This window comes from Vitis vinifera, chromosome 5, assembly GCF_030704535.1.
Source record: "Vitis vinifera cultivar Pinot Noir 40024 chromosome 5, ASM3070453v1".
In the NCBI taxonomy this organism is placed as follows: Eukaryota; Viridiplantae; Streptophyta; class Magnoliopsida; order Vitales; family Vitaceae; genus Vitis; species Vitis vinifera.
In genome coordinates, this window is record NC_081809.1 from 3,339,463 (window position 1) to 3,357,192 (window position 17,730).

Sequence of the window (17,730 nt, forward strand, 5' to 3'; positions counted from 1 at the left end):
TCCAAATGATGCCAAAAAATGATAGAAGGTTAAATTTCAAAATTTGGATTTTGAAAGACCCCTTTAATCAAATAACCTTTTTTTTTTCTCTATGAAGTTAGGTCTTTTTTTTTGAAATATTTGGTTAAATGAAATAATCCCCAAAATCGTTTTTTCTGAAAAAGTAATCTATTTTTTGACATAATTGTCATTTTCTATTTTAAGTATTTACATGTAAGTTTTAAAAGAAATTGTTATTTTTACAAGAAAATAATGAAGATATTTTTGTCCAAATGATGTCAAAAAATGATAGGAGGTTAAATTTCAAAATTTGGATTTTGAAAGGCCCCTTTAATCAAATAACCTTTTTTTTTTCTCTATGAAGTTAGGTCATGGAGGTGATAAGTCGAAACTTTTCACCACATGATTAAATGAATTATATCTTGGATCGATGTTGAATTAGTAGGTATATGTATCAATCAACTTAACTTTATTATAATCTATTCCACCCTTACAAATTAAAAAACAAGTCAATTACCACTTATATATATCATCTTACAAAAGAAACAAAAGCAAAATGTGAAAGGTGCAATGGGTGGCAACATTAGAGCAAAAGAAGAAGGAAGAGGTGACAAGGGTGACTTTTAATTGCTTAGGTGTGAGATGTTGTGACGGCACGGAGATGTGCAGAAAGACGACCGCAACCAAGCCACTCCTTTGCTTCCCAAAAACCTCTAAACATAACTTGAAGCAAGAAGGAGAACAACACAGTTGGTGTCGGCAAGGGTTGTTACATATTTACATTGACAATCCTTTGGATCCAATCGCGGGCAGCCTCGATAATGGACAAACCTTGATGTCAACTCCTCCTCGATCCCTCGCCCCACAAGACCCCTATGATTCATGAAAGGCTTTAAGTTTGAGCATGTGCTAAGTAACTATGCTATCGATGTAATGATCTACCCATAATTATGTTAATGCATTTCAAAGTTGTGAAGACTCTATAAACCTAGAACGGATAATATACTTTTAAGCTTAGAATAAATAATATTTGTATAATTGAAAATGAGTGATTATAATAATTTATATAAAATAAATAAATAAAAGTAATAATATATAGGTTTTCTCATTGAAAATAAATGTACACGTGATCAATTTTTTGACAAATTCCTCAATTTGGGTATCCTATCATTATTATTATGGTGGAATAGAAAAGTTGTCATTTTATGTTCAAAATTAGTACCATATATATAAGGAGGATGCAATATTGGATTTTGTTGAAAGTATTCTTTCTCCAATGGTATGTGGGGAAGATTCCTGGAAATAACGACTTTTATTCTTTTAAAAGTTTTTAATTGATATTTTATTGTTAATAAAATAATTAGAGTTGTTTATTTATTATGGAAAAGAGTTTATTTTTAGTTGTTGTATTCAAAGAATCTTTTTCCTTGGAAGTAAGAATGCAACCACTATTTATAATTTATAAGGAAGGTTCCTCGAAATAACCACTTTTGTTCTTTTGCCTTGGAAGTAAGAATGCAACCACTATTTATAATTTATAAGGAAGATTCCTCGAAATAACCACTTTTGTTCTTTTATTAATTTGTTTCTAAGTTGGATATTACCTTAACAACACAAGTTGTTATCTAAAAGATTGAAGTAGCTGTTCATTTTTATTTATTTATTTTAAAGTTGTGAAAATTCATTAGTTTACAACAGACAATATCCATACGGTTGGAAGTCTTGAGACCATGCCGATAAACAACAATTCTATCTTTCTTCCATTGAATGTGGGAACCTGTATGTTTGGGTAGAAGCCTTGAATCAATTAGGGTTTAGGGTATTCTAGTACAAAATTTTCTTACATTGCTCTTCCTCAACACTTCTAAAGTTGAAGTTCAAATTTCAAACAAACATGTGAACACATATTTTGACATTGATATTGTTATTGTTGACATATTTGTGAAGTTTCTCAGCCCAATTACTTGACTGGCCCAGACCCGTTCACAGTAGGGGGCGGCCCAAATGAATCTCTGGGCCTTGGACCTTGCCCCACATTGGCTTCATATCCTTTTTCCTAGCCCTGATATAACACACTTATTTTTCTTTTTCTATATAATAATTAAATAATTTAATCTTTATACAACATAAAAAAAAAAAAACAAATTAAATAAATTTATAAACATATAGAAATAATTTATTAATTTCAATTTTTTACATTTTCTTTTTCTATTTTTTATTATTATTATTTTTTTCCTTTCCAAGTTGGCTGGTGGCGGCAAAACCCTAGCCTAGTATTTTTCATAAACCCTGAACCCTAGAAGGAGTGGAGAGAAAGAGGGAGAGGAGAGAAAATTTTAAAAACCCCAACATCCCAAACCCTAACGGGGAATTTGAAAGCACGATGAGGCCACTGGACGAGAACGAGACCACGGCAGTATTCGAGAAGCTCTTCAAATTCACGGGCAACAATCTCAAGAACATCGTCGAAAACCCATCATACGAAGGCCCTGATCCTAACGCTGGCAGATACTGTTTTCGTCTCCAGAAGAACCGAGTTTACTACGTGAGCGAGTCGATGGTCAAGCGAGCCACCAACATTGGCCGAGCCCAGCTGGTCTCGCTTGGCACGTGCATCGGCAAGTTCACCAAGGGCGGTAAGTTTCATCTCACCGTCCAGTCGGTGAATCTATTAGCCGCAAATGCCAAGCACAAGGTCTGGCTTAAACCCACATCGGAAATGTCGTTTTTATACGGAAATCATGTTTTGAAAGGTGGGTTGGGGAGGATTACGGAGAACATTGTGGCGGGTGATGGGGTTGTGGTGTTTTCCATGTCGGATGTGCCTTTGGGGTTCGGGATTGCGGCAAAGTCGACTCAGGATTGTAGGAAGTTGGACCCCAATGGGATTGTTGTGCTCCATCAGTCGGATATCGGGGAGTATTTGAGAATGGAGGATGAACTTTGAGGGGTTGCATGGATTGTTTCTGGGGATTTTGGGGGTGTTCAATCAAGTAAGTTCAGGGATATACTTGAGTTTCTGTAAGCCGGTGTTAGTTTTGATTACTATGAGTTTTGAGTTTTATATATTGTATGACTTCTTTTGATTTTGTTCAAGGTTTCTAATTTATGGATGGAGTAATGATTGCCATTTTGCTGATTTTCTATTGTTAATGAATGCCATGATTTTAGTATGACTCTTGGATTCGATTACTGGTAGAGGGATTAGGGTCAGCATGTTGCTTGGGGTATATTTTTTCAGTTGTTTGTGTTTTTCCATATGATGATTTGCTTTGTGGCCATAACTTTCTATCTGCCTTGTTATACATCCTAGCATGACTTAGACTGCCATATAAGTTCATTGTTCAATCTAGTAAGATGTTGTCTGTATTAGTTGAATTCATTTGAGTTGCTAGTCTAGGATTTTTGTTCAATTATTTTATGGGTTTGTGGAGAATAAAATTAAAATGTCTAGGTGCAGAATGCATGGCATAGAGTGCTTAAAACACATTAAAGTAGTAACTAGTAAGTGCTAGCCAAAAAGATGCCTTTTTGCATAACCTAAGAGGGTTCATATATACGAGTAAAGTGGATATGTCATTTGAAGTTTGATCTTCATGGCTTTGATATGAAGAGAAGAAGATGACAGTAAATGGTGGTTGTCAGAATGGGGACTGCAAGCAGAAGATTACAAGGAAATGGTTTATTACAGAGTCACAAGTGAAAACAACCTTATATTGGATCGAGTGAACCATATGATTGAGAAATTGTGGCAGTTTGAAGCTTAATAGACAGCATATGAAGAGGAATATTTTGTAGTTAGGAACTTATGGGTCATGGTATTCTAGTATGCTATGCTTTAAATTTGTGATTGGCTTGGAATGGCAAAAAATCATTGAATTTGGAAGGTTTGATCCAATAAGAGATTTTTTTGATAGGCAAAAGGGAACATATATTAAAAGTGCCTAAGAGGAAGTGTAGCACAATACACAAGAAGTACACAAAAAACACCCAATATAGGTGAAAAGGTTAAAAATAATAAACCCCTCTCCTTACTTTAAGATCAACCAATCTACAAAATCTACCATAGACATTGTGTGGTCCTCGGTATATACCCTAGCCCAATTCACAAAAGTATGCATAAAATTGGATTTGATTGCTTGTTCAGATTGCTCAACATCATTAGAAGTCATCTTGTTCCTTTCCTTCCAAAGAGTCCACAACAAGCACAAGAGAGCAGCCCTCCATGTTTTTTTCTGTTTTTCCCCCCACAAAAGACCCATGTCAACCCAATAGGTTCCTTCTAATGGAAGAATGCATCATCCAAACCACTCCAAAAAAGAGAATGAATCATCTGACACAACATTCTTGTTTTGAAACAATGCAGGAGCAAAAGGTTTGTCTTTTCCTTCTCATTGCACAAATAACACCTATTTGGAAGAGTCCCACCTTTTGAGCCGGTCAAGAGTTAAAATTCTACCCCAAGATGCTTCCTAGGCAAAGAAACCAACCTTCATTAGTGCCTAAGAGCTCCACACTACACTAGCATGAAAAGGTCTCTTTATCCCCTAGATATGGAAGAATAAAGGATCTAATTGAAAATTTTCTGCTCTTAGATTCATTCCAACTCAGTTTGTCGTCCACTTCCCTTTTAATTGACAACAATTGTAGTTTTTGAACGAAAATCTTCAATTTATCAAGCTCCCAATCATTAAACTGCCTAGGAAAACAGGAGCTCCAACCACCCCTTTCCCCAACCTGCTCCCATGCCTTTGCCATCCATTTATCTTTGTTAGAAGCAAAAGAGAATCAGTTTGGGACGGCTTCTTCCAAAGTTGGATCCTTGCACCACAAGTCTTTCCAAAATTTAACTTTTCTCCTATTCCTAAAAGAAGAGCGAGACTTGCTTTTTATACCCCTCTCATTAGTTTATGATGGCTTTCCACTCTCACCTCTCTGAAACACCAAACCCCTTCCTCCTCTCCAAACTTTTCTATTATGATTTGTTTCCATAAGGATTTCTTTTCTGTGGAAAATATCCAATTCCACCTTCCAAGAAATGCCTTGTTTTAGACAGAGAGGTTGCAAATTCCAAGATCCCCATCCTTTCCCAAGCAAACTATGGTCCAATAAGAGATTTGTGTTTTATTAATTGGATATTGAAGGGTTATGGTGGATGATGATGCTGAAGATGAATGAAATGGTTATATGGCAGTTTGCATTTGTCATGGGAATGACTGGGTGTTTGTTGATGGCGTGATACAAGTTCGTTGAAGTCCAGCTTTGATTGAGTGTTGTGTGTGTTACTGTTGTATTCTTAATCTGTTGTATTCTGTTGATTTATGCTGTGCCTTTTCTGTGATTGATTTGATAAGTTGAATTGTAAGATCTAAATTGCGAATGTAGTGGTTTTTGTGTTGGTGTTCTTGTTCTAATTACTATTCTTTATTTTTTCAATCTTCAAACTCTGAATTAAGTAGTAGAGTAGGAAATTAAGATTGGAAGAATCAAAAGGCTAAGGTCAAAGTTGATGGAGGTTTTTAGAGCTCAATTTATTAACTGTGATTGTTCTTTTATGTTGCTTGCCTTAGGAAACATATGGAGGAGAGGGAAATATTTTTCTGAAGGAAAGCAAATACAATGGGAAAACAATCATTTTGCAGTCTGGCTTCTAAATAACGAGGCACCTGGGAGCCAATGTTGTGGCATTGTCAGCATGAAGATGGTAGGATATGTAAAGATATGAGTATATACATAGTAAAAAGTTCAATGAAAGTGTGCACTTTAAAAGTACATATTCTTGGGTTTGAACTTTGACGTGAGGAAGAGAATATGGTTATTCGAAGTGGAACTTCATGGAATATGGAGTAGAAAGGAAGATAAGAGAAGCAAGTAGAAGATTGGGATTGATACCTGGGATAAGAGAAGCAAGGAGAACAAGAATATTTTATCAGTGGGGAACCAAATAGAGGAGCAGAGTAGGAGACGGATATTGGAGGATGTGATTGCTGGGTGAGTTAGAGAGAAGGGGACATAGTTGTTGTTCCTTGTACAAGAATGTTGTTAAGCATTCAATCACTGATTACATGCTTCTTGTGGGTTATGATTGTGTGTGTATTCAGATCCTGATATTTCCTTCATGCTGCAGGCTCTCAACTGAAATTTATTTATTTTTACATATTAAAAATATCTATAAAATTAATTACTATGTTTATTGAGATAAAAATATTAAAAACAACTAATAATTTGAAATAATAATAATAATAATAGAAAAAAATTAGTGCTTGCATGTACTAGAATTTCAGTTTTGGAATGTTGTAAATTTATCTATTTTCCCTTATTCAAATTTAAAATGGTTTTTTATTTTTATTTTTATTTTTATGTTGATTTTATTTTTAGAAAATTTGTGTTCAAATTTTGAAAATTTTATATTTAAATTTTCTTGAGAAACAAGTAAAAAAATAGACAAAAACACTACCTATTTAAGTCGTACATAATTTTGTTTATTTATTTATGATAAGAAAAACAAACAAGCCCTCGGATCTTACTATCTTAGGCTAAAAAATTGGCATTTTCCTTGAAACCCAGCGCATGTCTGCAATCATTTCAGTAATTAAAGCCCATAGCCCATTATCATGGGCCCATGCCTCTTTTCAAGCCCATTATCATTAAAGCCCGTCCGTTACATTGGACTGTGGGCCTCTAACTGTCCCTATAATCAAGCTCCAACAGCGAAGGTCAGACTTTGATATGGGCCTTGCCCATATTGCCCATGATTCAAAAACTTCTCCCCAATTCCCATGAAATATAAATTACCTGGCAACAAAGAAAGAATGATTACGTGGACATGTTTAAATCACCAAAAGTATGATAATTTCTCGCAAAAAATTTGTTTAGAAATTTGAATTGCATGATCATTTTCACCTTCTAACGAAGATCGAAAACGAGGAATAAAAATCAGACCATACATTCAAAGTATTCGATAACGAGGATTATGGGTAGATTTGCGATTGATTAGAATGTACTGAATCTACCGATCAAGTCATTAAGATTTTGATTAGAGAGATTAGAGAATATAATGAAGCAAACATTCTTCACCAATTTCATTTTAAAAGGGAATAAATCCTTCATTCTAAGCATTTAGGAGCTTTATTCTCGAAATCAAAGTAAATGGCCTCATCGCGTGGTTCCTAATCAAAGCAAAGCAAAGCATAATCTTGGTAAATAGATAATCACATGCATCATCCCCTTTCCCTTTAGCTTTAGCCTTAATATTCCATTTGTCTTCTCCATAAAATACCATTGAAAATTACTGCTTAGCTTTTAGAACCCCAATTGAATTTTTCTCACATTAATTAACTAGTATATGGAGAATAATTTCGTACACTAGGGGGGCGGGACCCTTTGGTAATTAATTTAAATTAAAGATACCCCACTAATTATATGTTATTAATTTGGGATTAAGACGAGGAAATAAATATAAACCTTTTGTATTAATCAACTAGAACTATATAAGGGGTCGAATCTCGATTTAAACCAACAATGCTTTTTATATAAAATTAATTACATGGATTAAGACGAACGGAAATGAGATTTAGGGGGAAAACATCTAGTTTAGGAGGATACCAATAATTGGCTTTAGTGATTAGGATGGATCGATGCTTTGCTTGTAAAAGATGAGGTTAATATGAAAAGGCATATGGAGTTGAAAAGATGTTACAAAGTATATGTTTGATTAAATATAGGACTAGGATTTTGGCTTTTCTAAGAAATGATCACATGGGGGTGGTGGTATGTTGATGGGTGAGAGTGCTTCCATTGACGTGGAGCCCCCACTCTTCAATGATTCTCACCTTGATCTTGGATTAAAGCAAAGCATGTTGGAAAAGGTGGTCGGATTGGACCTCATCAAATGTTCCCTACTCCCAACTTTATATCAATTTTTGTTTTTCCAACAATTTAACCCATATATCCATCTGGCATCTCTCCTCCAACCCTAGTCCGGATTTGGATATAGGGAGAATCATCCATGTCTGAGGTGGACAGTGTGTATGGGGTGGTAATGATCGAGTTTCCACCTCACTGTCCCCGTCATTCTCAACATACTTCCAATTTTTTCCATATGCTGTCTGTGACTCATCATCTCTCCTTATTCATGGACTCTTTGAAAATTGAAGCTAACATCTTCTTCTCTGATGAAAACTCCCTAATCCCAATCTTTTCTAACTCTTAGGTTCTTTATAATCTAATCCTCACAGAACAATTCTCCTTCAACCCTTTAGAACTATGACGTAAGGAGAAGCGTAATCGAATACATGCATCAAATCATGGTATGTATTAAACACAATTCTATTCTATTTACCATAAGAATTCATTTTTCGGGTTTAGAATTTAGGGGGTTTAAGGTATGAAGGGGTGGAGTTCAAAAGAATGGATAGATGGATACACAAGGTTCTGGAAAGAAGTAGAATTCCAACCAACATTGGATGGGTAGCGAGTGGGCAGAGAGGAATGCAGGTAGAGTGGGAAAATTTTGATCAGAAAGGGTAAATGGGGTGGTCCAAAGACAAGATTGAGAGGAATTTAGAGAGAAGGTGACAGATGAGAGCAGAAGTAAGGATAGATCTTTGTCAAGAGAGAAAGAGAGGGAAGGTGGGTTAGGTCTCAATCAGGAGGACCATGGTGTCAAGAGGAGGGGAGTCACAAAGTCTAGAAGAGCTGCGACCATGGTGCTGCTTAAAAGAGAAACTGTATTTGGTAGAGGGCTACATTAAATGCATCACCTTTGGGCTTTGTTTGGGTGCTGGGAATCCCAGGCCACCACCCCAGCTTCCCACTACTTTTACAAACTTTTGAACTTGTTGAATGCTTGCTTCCTCATCATCTTACATCTTACGTACACATTCCCCATTTGTCAGCTTTTGTGGGCAATCCCTGAACTAAAATTTACTAACAGAAGAAAGAGAAAAACAAAGCCTTCCACCATATATTCACAAGTCTCTCACATTAAAATCTTTATTTTCAAGGGCTTTGGCCTCAGTGGGTTCAAGTATAGACATATTAGTGTTCTCTAACTTGATTTAGATCACTTTTGGCTTTGAAAGCATAATCATCTACTAAAACCCAATTCATTTTAAAATATATATATATATATATATTAGATGATGATCTTCCCATGGTGTTGAGACTTGAGAGAAAAGTTGTGTTGATGTGGAAGAGTATGAAAATATTATTGTTAATTTAAATTAATAATAAAATTGGGCTGCCTTGCACTGCTTTGTGGTTGGAAGTGACTTTGAACTTGGACTTGTTGAAAACCTAGTGTAAAGTGATGCTGCTTCTGCCTACTTGTGTTGGACCTAGTATCCTCACACCTGGCTACTCGGATAAATTCAAACCCATGTCTTTCATTTGCCTCGGATTTCCATTTAATTTGCCCCTTCTTCCATCAGATTTGCTACTTAAATGGATATTTGTAACATAAACCTTATCCCATTGTCTTAATCTTTGAATTTCTAGCCTGTTACAGAAAAAAGCTGAGCTCCAAGCCTCCAATCCCAATCCCCAGTACCACCCACATTTCATTTGCATAAAAATATACCTTTCAAGTCATGTCCTTTTCCACAATTGAAGTACATAAATCTCTTTCACGCCATTAATCAGACAAATATTCATGAGTCTTTTAGTTTGATGCAATTCTCACTGGGCTCAGAGGCACTTTCCAAGTGTCGGTAAGCCAATCCCACGTGGGGCTACATCCCCATCGAACAACACACACCCAACAAACACCCATCCTTTTAGATGCATGCCCAATGCTTCACATTCACTCTTTACTCTAATTTCAACAATTTTACATTAAAGTTTGTGGGATTTGGCATTTGGCCGGGGTGAATGGTCAAGAGTAGTTAGGCACAGTCCATGTAAAATTAAAGATTAATTTAAAGAAGAGGACCAACAACCAAAATAAATAAATCCATTGAGAATCCATCACTTTCAGTTTTGGTCCCACGCCCACTACACAGTTCCTTGAATTTTCAGCTCAATTCCCATTCACAAGCTTTGGAAAAGTCATTCTACCTTTACCCATCATCCATCCCACAAAGCTTGATTCCATGACCATTCAACTCCAGTTGATCATTTTCCCACATTTTCTCTCCTCAACCCATGAAAATTTTCCCTACAAACCTTACTATACAAATATATTTCACGTAAATGAAAAGATAGAAGAAGTATATGTATGTATCCTCTTGGATTAATGTTTTTAGTTAATAGCTAGGGATTGATATATATGTAATCCATAGTGCTTAAATTGTGATGGGTATCCCATGAAAATGGATGCGTGTATTAATATGAGTCATTTTCCGGGAAACCTTTCTAGAAAAGTCTCAATCTTAATTTTTTTCCTCTAATCAAAAGATTCCCATAGTGGGGAAAAGACTTACATAAAAGAAACCGGATTCTCTTCAATCCGATTATGCCCACATAGGTTTTTCGTGTGTCCCAAACACTCTGACCCAGTTTGTGTCCTTGGACTCTCCCTCCATGGACCCCCCACAATTCCCACCTACATCCATATCCAAACACCCCCAATTCCTCTCCACACCACCTTATTACTATCATCATCATCATTATTATTATTATTATTGTGATTATCACATATTCAATCCTCCCTTTCACCTATATATACACACTACTCTCCCTCCTTCTCTTCTCAACCCCATCTCCATTCTCAAATCTCACACTCATATCTTCTCTTCCCCAGCTAAAATGTCCGGTGTTTGGGTCTTCAAAAACGGCGTGGTTCGACTGGAGAACCCGGGTGGGGACTCGTTGCAGGGGTCCGGTGGTCGTCGTAAAGTGCTGATTCACACACCTACTAATGAAGTGATCACATCTTATGCCATGCTTGAAAGGAAGCTTTCTTCTCTTGGGTGGGAGAGGTACTATGATGATCCTGAGCTCCTTCAGTTCCACAAAAGGTCCACAGTTCACCTCATCTCCCTCCCCAAGGACTTTGGCAAGTTCAAGTCCATGCACATGTTCGATATCGTCGTCAAGAATCGAAATATATTTGAAGTTAGGGACATGTAGCGGTGTATGTGTCTGTCATGGTTTCCTCACTCTTTTTTTTTTTTTTCTTTTTCCCTTCTTATTCAAATCTTTGTTTGGGTGTTTCTACTTCTGTTTTTTGCTAGCTTGTTTTCATGTACTCAAAAACTGAATTTGAAATAGGGAAAGCTAATGCAGTCAAGGGAGGGTTTGCAGTGGATGGCTATGTAAATTACAAGATTGGTTTTGCAATGAAAATTGGATTTCCTGTGTGTTTACAAGGCATTTTTCTTTTTACTTGGGTAAATTAAGGGGTTGATGACATGGGAATTTAGGGTCCAACGTGGCGGTTTCATGTCATGCATGATTGAATTTTTTGACCCAATAAAGTAAGATGATCTCATGCAGTGAATTCTGGGAATCTGTTAATAGCAAGTTTTAGTATTCCTGCCCAATTTGTAAGGAGAAATTGTGGATTGTAGTGGGGGGTGGGGAAAGTAGGGTTAGAGAGACTTGGTGGGAAAGGACAGATGCAAATGGGAAATGAGCATCTCTCTTGACATATAGGACAGAAGTCAGGGTTATCTTCAAGTATCTATCTAAACTTAGCTTGGATATTGCAAGTGTGTGTATATATATATATGTGTGTAGAATCACCCTTTTCCTTTTCCAAAAAGAGAAAAAAGACAATTTTTACAGCTCAAGTGTCATCTCTGACAATGCCCCAAATAACAGGAGGACCCCCTTCAATTTTGGGGTGGAGTAGGCAATTCTTCTTCTTCTTCTTCTCCTTCTTCTTCTTCTTCTTCTTCTAAGTTGATTGTCTTTGATTAGACTTCAATGATCCAGGTTAATTTTAATAAAAAAAAAAAATGAAGTTTAGAATCTGGGATTTGTGGGATTAATTTAGGGTTTTCTTTTCCTACATTTTCCTGCTTGCCAAGCAAAATATGAAGACAAACTGGAAGATATTTTTCCCTGACAACATCAGTGAAAAATCTAGAGGAGCAGCTGGCCGGGCTCTTTAGTGGTCCTAGGGCAAAGTCAAAATTCAGCCTTAAAACTGAGATTGTTATTTGAGTGTAAAATGGCTGATTAATTAATTCTAGACTCTCATCTTATATCACATTCAACTGATCAACTTCAACAATCAAGAAAATAAAATCCCTAAACGATAGAAAATTTAAATGGAAGTTCAGTTGTATGTACCACATCCTCAAGCCATACATATAAGATGCTTCCATAAAAATTCAAGGTTTTGATGAACTCCATCAATTCTGTATCATCTTAGGGTTTTAGGAAAATAAGTTGGCCAATCACACCTCATTAATTCATTGCAAATTATGGCAAAGCAGTCTGATTAACCGATACATTCATCATCTAACCGAATCGAGATTTTATTTCTAATGAAACATATGGATTAGAGCTTAAACATTTATATCGAAAATGGAAAATAATAATAATAATTTAGTGTCACCATCTTGAAGAAAACTAGTGGTACCTGTCCTTGATATAAAAATGGCATTCACTTGGCTGAAATGGGACCCTGCAATTGAATGAAGTTTCCCGGAAAATGAAAGAGGTTAGTTAGAAGTTAATCAATGACAAGTTCATCTCTGACTTGTGGAATTAATGAAGGTCTCCCTTATCCCATACAACCCTTCTAAATGCAGGTCACTTGTACCCAAGTAATAAGGACATTGGTCCTAACAATGTCTCAAGGGAAAGAGACCCTCAAAGTTTCATTATATGTCATGGTTTTGTATTGAATTAGTCTTACTATATATGTTAGTAATTAATAAGAGATAAGGTTTCGATATCGGTTTTTTAATCAAGATTACCGGATAATTTTATTAAAGGTTATTTTGATGATTTGATTTATGTTAAATTCTTATTCCGAATTCTAAGAGAGTTGAAGGTGATCAAACCAAATTGGAGAATTTACCTAGAGGATGTTTGGAAACATGCATGCATGAATATTTTTCAAGGAAGAATGACTTCTAATTCCCATTACACAAATTCTACAAAATCATCTTCACATGTCGTATGTATGAAAAAGTAGTTAGAATATGCATTCTCTACCAATTATCATAATGAGGTGATTTGGACTTCTCTATCTAGGAGAGAAGATGATAAGACTCTTGTCTGCTAGACTGCCACATTTCCTTAATGTCTAGCATCTTTGCCCTTTTCAAACATATTCTATTTTCTTTTATATGTATATATATATGATGTTATTATTAAAATTACTTTATCCTTTTAGGATAAGTTCAAACAAACGTAAATGGATGATGCTAGGTTTTTTAAAATACTAATCCAAAGGACTTCTGTCATATGTATTTTAAAGTCACGAGAACTTATAAACTCAAAACCAACAATATCTATACATTCTTGTAAACTCAAAACAAACAGTACATTTGAATTAAGCTCTAGCTATGTGTATTGGAGTTTAGTAGTACTTCATGAGTGATCATGGGACAACAGGGAGATCATACCTTGGAGAGGGTGAATATATATAAGACTTTTCATCTTTTGACACTTGCATATAAGAGATAAGAGATGACTCAAAAAAAAATTGAGTTAGGCATATCCATACAAGATTATGGGATGGTGACAAAAACACTTAAAAGACCATACCCTTTTGTCTATCAAAGAATCAAAACCAGAAAAAGCATTTTGATGGATTAATTAATATCCATGATATATATTCATACTTTTCAGAATAACTTATATTGTATTGAAGGGCTGTGCATGCATGTAAAAGGTTGGAGAGGATATGAGATGAGGAAGATGAGGGCATGCATGCAAGAATACAAAGGACATGTGATTGAAAGGTTGGAATGATCCATGGAAAACCAAATGGCAGTCATATATGAACCCTAAACATGAACTGACCAAGTGCAATATTTTGGCAGTTGGCAGTTGGCAGTGAGTGGTGTGGATAAGAGTCTTATCAACACGTGTCAAAAATTGAAAGCCCATTAAAAAAGGAGGTGTAGTTCTTTCATAGTCATGCCAGTCCAAGCCCATTCCTCCCTTGAATGGGCTCCAATGTATGCTTGCTTTGTCACTTAACTGTCAAGTTGTTCACTTCCCACTCTTTTCTTCTAAAGAGGGAGAAATTGAGCTCAAATCATAAAATAAAAAAAACTGATGGGAGAAGAGAACAAGCCTCCTTCTCCTCCTCCATCCTATCCACAAGGCATGGGGCAAGAGAGATCCTCTTTTGTCTTCTCATGAGTTTGATTTTGATGGCCACAGCTTTTGTCTCATGATCACTCTTCCCATATATGTATATATAAATAATGAGCTTGGCTTCATCTTCATAGCTCTCATCCTTTTTTGTATTTTTCTTCCCAATAAAACAATTGGGTCACCTTTGATTTTTCAATGAGTCAAGTTATGACATGTCAAATTGGACTTTTTGATCAACCATATCCAAATGAAATGAAATAAATTAAAAATTATGATTTCTCTTTTCAAGTTTTAACAACATTCATAAATATCGAATAATCCTTTTTTATAAGAGTCGGGAACCTTTTCTTTTAAATCATGTCACCGTGTTACATGTGATCGTGTTTTAAAGTTCTAAAGTGTCAAGTAAATCGTAGCAAAGTGGATAACATGTCCACAAGCCATCAAAAACCATATTCAATTGTTTGAAAACATTTAGTATCAAATTAATAAAGAAAAAGAAAGAATAAGGCTCGACCCATGATCTAATAGTTTATAATTTAAAATTTTTTGGATTGTAAGGTTAAGGAATTGTTCTTCAACTCACAAAAATTCCATTAGACATTCATTTGCCACAATATTTTTTTAATTTTCCTCCATTGATAGAAATCACTTTAATGTCACTTTATTCTACTTAATCATATTACTCAAAGTGGAAGCTAGAATTTAGAAGAATGTTTAGTTGGAACCCATTAACAAAGCGACGAAGTGATAACCAAGTCTTAAATCTTAAAAATTGGATTAATAGGGACCAAGGTTCTTGGAGAATCCATTAAAACAGTAGGATCTAATTCCACATCCATTTCATGATCATTCTCGACGGATTTTACTTTTAGAGCTCAAATTCTCACAATATTTAAAGTTAATTAGCATAATATATACCTAAAAATTTCGGTAAATTTTGTTATACCCACCCAAAACCATTAAATAATAATGGAGAATAATGGATAATGTACAAATAATGACAACAAAAAATTAAAAATAATAAAATAAATTTGAAACCATACTTTCCAAAATGGGGATTCCATCCATCTCTTTCAATGAGATGCTTCAAAGGATTGTTAAATTTCCACACAAGAAAACAAAATCACTTTTAAAAGAAAACCCTTCAAAGAGGGCAAGGACATATAAATATTCATATTCTTCAAAGAGTTTCTAGGGTTGATGCACATATGTTCTAGATTCTTCTATTTTAAAAACCTTGGTGAAAGGAGGCTATAATATTCTTGTAAGAATGAGTGCTCTTTCCGGCGCCCACCTTAATTTCATGGGGCTCAAGACTCCCTCAGGGCTTCAACCTCTACGTGAAAGTTGGTGTACTACTACATTAATCTAAAGAAAAAACTAAAAAGGGAGTGTAAAAGCTTTAGTGTGGTTGGCAAGCCATGACTTTGTGATGCTTATAAGTTATAAACTAGTGAATATAGGGCCCTCTTCCCATCATTTTACCAAGGCACATGCAATGCAAATTAAATCCAAGTTTGAAACTCCATGTTCGAATAGACATGTTGTGTATGCTTTGAAAATTATATTACTATAGCTTATGTTTGCTTTCTCGGAAATTTAAAAGACAGAAAGGAAAAAAAATAAAAAGAAAAAGTATTGAGAAAAAAAAAAAGATTTAAAGTTTAATAAATAATATTTTTTTATTATTCTAAACTCGATTTTTTCTTCTTTTATGTAAAGATTATCATAATAAAATCAAATATAAAAACAATTATTTTTTTAATATTTTTAATTTTTATTTTTTAGTGTTTATCCATATCAAAAAGTACCAAGCAAAGAAAAATAATGCAAGGAAAATGATTTTTTTTAATCTTATGTTTGGTTTTATTATGAAGAAAATCAAATATAATTAAAAATAGATAAAATTTTATAAATTTAAAAATTATTTAATTTTCACTTTAAAAAAATAATTAAAATGAGTTTGAATTAGTATATAAAACTAATTTATTACTTTTAAATTTATTTTTCTTTCTACTTTTTCTCTTCTTTTTTTTTCCTTACATTTTTGTTAGATTTTTGGAAAACCAAACATAATCTCTTAAAAATCAAACATAATTGTAATTATTTGAATGGTTGAAAAGTAGGACAAATGTTGAGAAATTACAAAGGGCATGTATGATCAATAGGGTAAAATGCCTTTAGAACATCATCTTCTTTGGATATTATTTTAAAAAAAATATAAAATTAATAATCAAATCTCGTGCATAAAACTTTAAAATATCTTGAGGGTTAAAGGCTCATTACTCATTCTTTCCATTTTTCAAAGTCCAATCTTCCCTCCTTGTTCTTACTGGTTGGCCAAAGAGACGTAAGTTCCAAAAAGAAGTATTGAAAAATAGGAATAGGGTTAGGCATTTTGAAAGAGTGGTGATGATGAATGATGGTAATTAACTTTGTGTCAACATTGTCAAGCAATTAGCCAATAGGCCCATGTGGACCACACTACAATAATGTTGTCGGTCCAAGCCTGAAGTTCTGGTAGGTAGAGGTGGGAGCCTTTTGTGAGTTGCAATGGAACCACATTTTCAAAGTTCTAGGCCAGAAGATCTTTTCAGGGTAGGAAATTAGGAAATTTATTACCACTTTGGACAAGGAGCCTTGCTGCCACCCCATGTGGAAATTTATTTTGAATGGTAGGTTGTAAAATTCTACTAGCATTGTTTGGGGAAGGTTGCTTGGCTTGGGCTGCAACATGACCAAACTTGTTTGCTCTAGTCCTTGGCCCAATCTTCATTCCTGAGGTTCTCTATTAGTTCAAGGAGAAGTGTGGCTTGGTGGAATCCAAATTTGTAAAATTCAAAACTTAATATATTCAACTCAAAATAATTAGAATTTTGTGCATTTATAATGATATAGGTACGATATTTGATTTCAACAATATCAAATATATTTACACCTCGATATTGTTTCTTCCTTCTCCACCTAGGGTAGTAGTAGAATGTTCCAAGGATTGGGGCTAGGGCTAAGAATGGTATGCATCGATACCTCCTTTTGGCATGCTCCATTTCATGATTGATAGAAAAATAAAAAATGTTTGCCAAATGATATGGTAATTAAACTAAAAGAAAAACAATCATGTTTTGCTACCATATCAGACTTGGATTATACTACATTAAAGGATTTTTAACGATCAATTTTGATTAACCTTACAATAAAGTTGGTTCTTTTGAAATAGGATAGTGCAAGTTTAATCGAAAATAAATTTAAAAAGAAGTTATATTCCTTAAAATCTTGATACTGAAATAATTCAAGTTTCATAAACCCTTAGATTAAAAGAAATGTTTTACAAATTCGAGTTTATTTATTTATTTATGTTTGTGTTTGTTAATAACTGCATCACCTTATTTTCCAAACATGATCAAATTATTCTCCAAAGACTAAGTTACATCCCATTGTGAGGTTGAGATTAGTCCCTGCCTGTGGCAAGTTTCTTTCCAAACGTGACCAAAGTACTCCCTCAGT

General features: G+C 34.7%; 2 protein-coding genes across 2 annotated transcripts; both read left to right on the top strand.

The window, feature by feature from the left end:
* Positions 1-2,230: 2,230 nt before the first annotated feature.
* LOC100264731 (uncharacterized) lies at positions 2,231-6,082 on the top strand. Its single transcript, XM_002272974.4, has 2 exons — positions 2,231-2,993; positions 5,571-6,082. Exon 1 carries the CDS (start codon positions 2,384-2,386, stop codon positions 2,945-2,947), a length of 564 nt encoding a protein of 187 aa, XP_002273010.1. The 5' UTR covers positions 2,231-2,383; the 3' UTR covers positions 2,948-2,993; positions 5,571-6,082.
* Positions 6,083-10,624: 4,542 nt separating this feature from the next.
* Positions 10,625-11,313, top strand: LOC100259559 (flowering-promoting factor 1-like protein 3). The gene has a single exon (XM_002273030.5). The coding sequence runs from the start codon at positions 10,747-10,749 to the stop codon at positions 11,068-11,070; it is 324 nt and encodes a 107-aa protein (XP_002273066.1). The 5' UTR covers positions 10,625-10,746; the 3' UTR covers positions 11,071-11,313.
* Positions 11,314-17,730: the final 6,417 nt, after the last annotated feature.

Coding starts and splice junctions, on each gene's coding strand:
- LOC100264731 (XM_002272974.4), top strand. CDS start 2,384: ATGAGGCCACTGGACGAGAACGAGACCACGGCAGTATTCGAGAAGCTC.
- LOC100259559 (XM_002273030.5), top strand. CDS start 10,747: ATGTCCGGTGTTTGGGTCTTCAAAAACGGCGTGGTTCGACTGGAGAAC.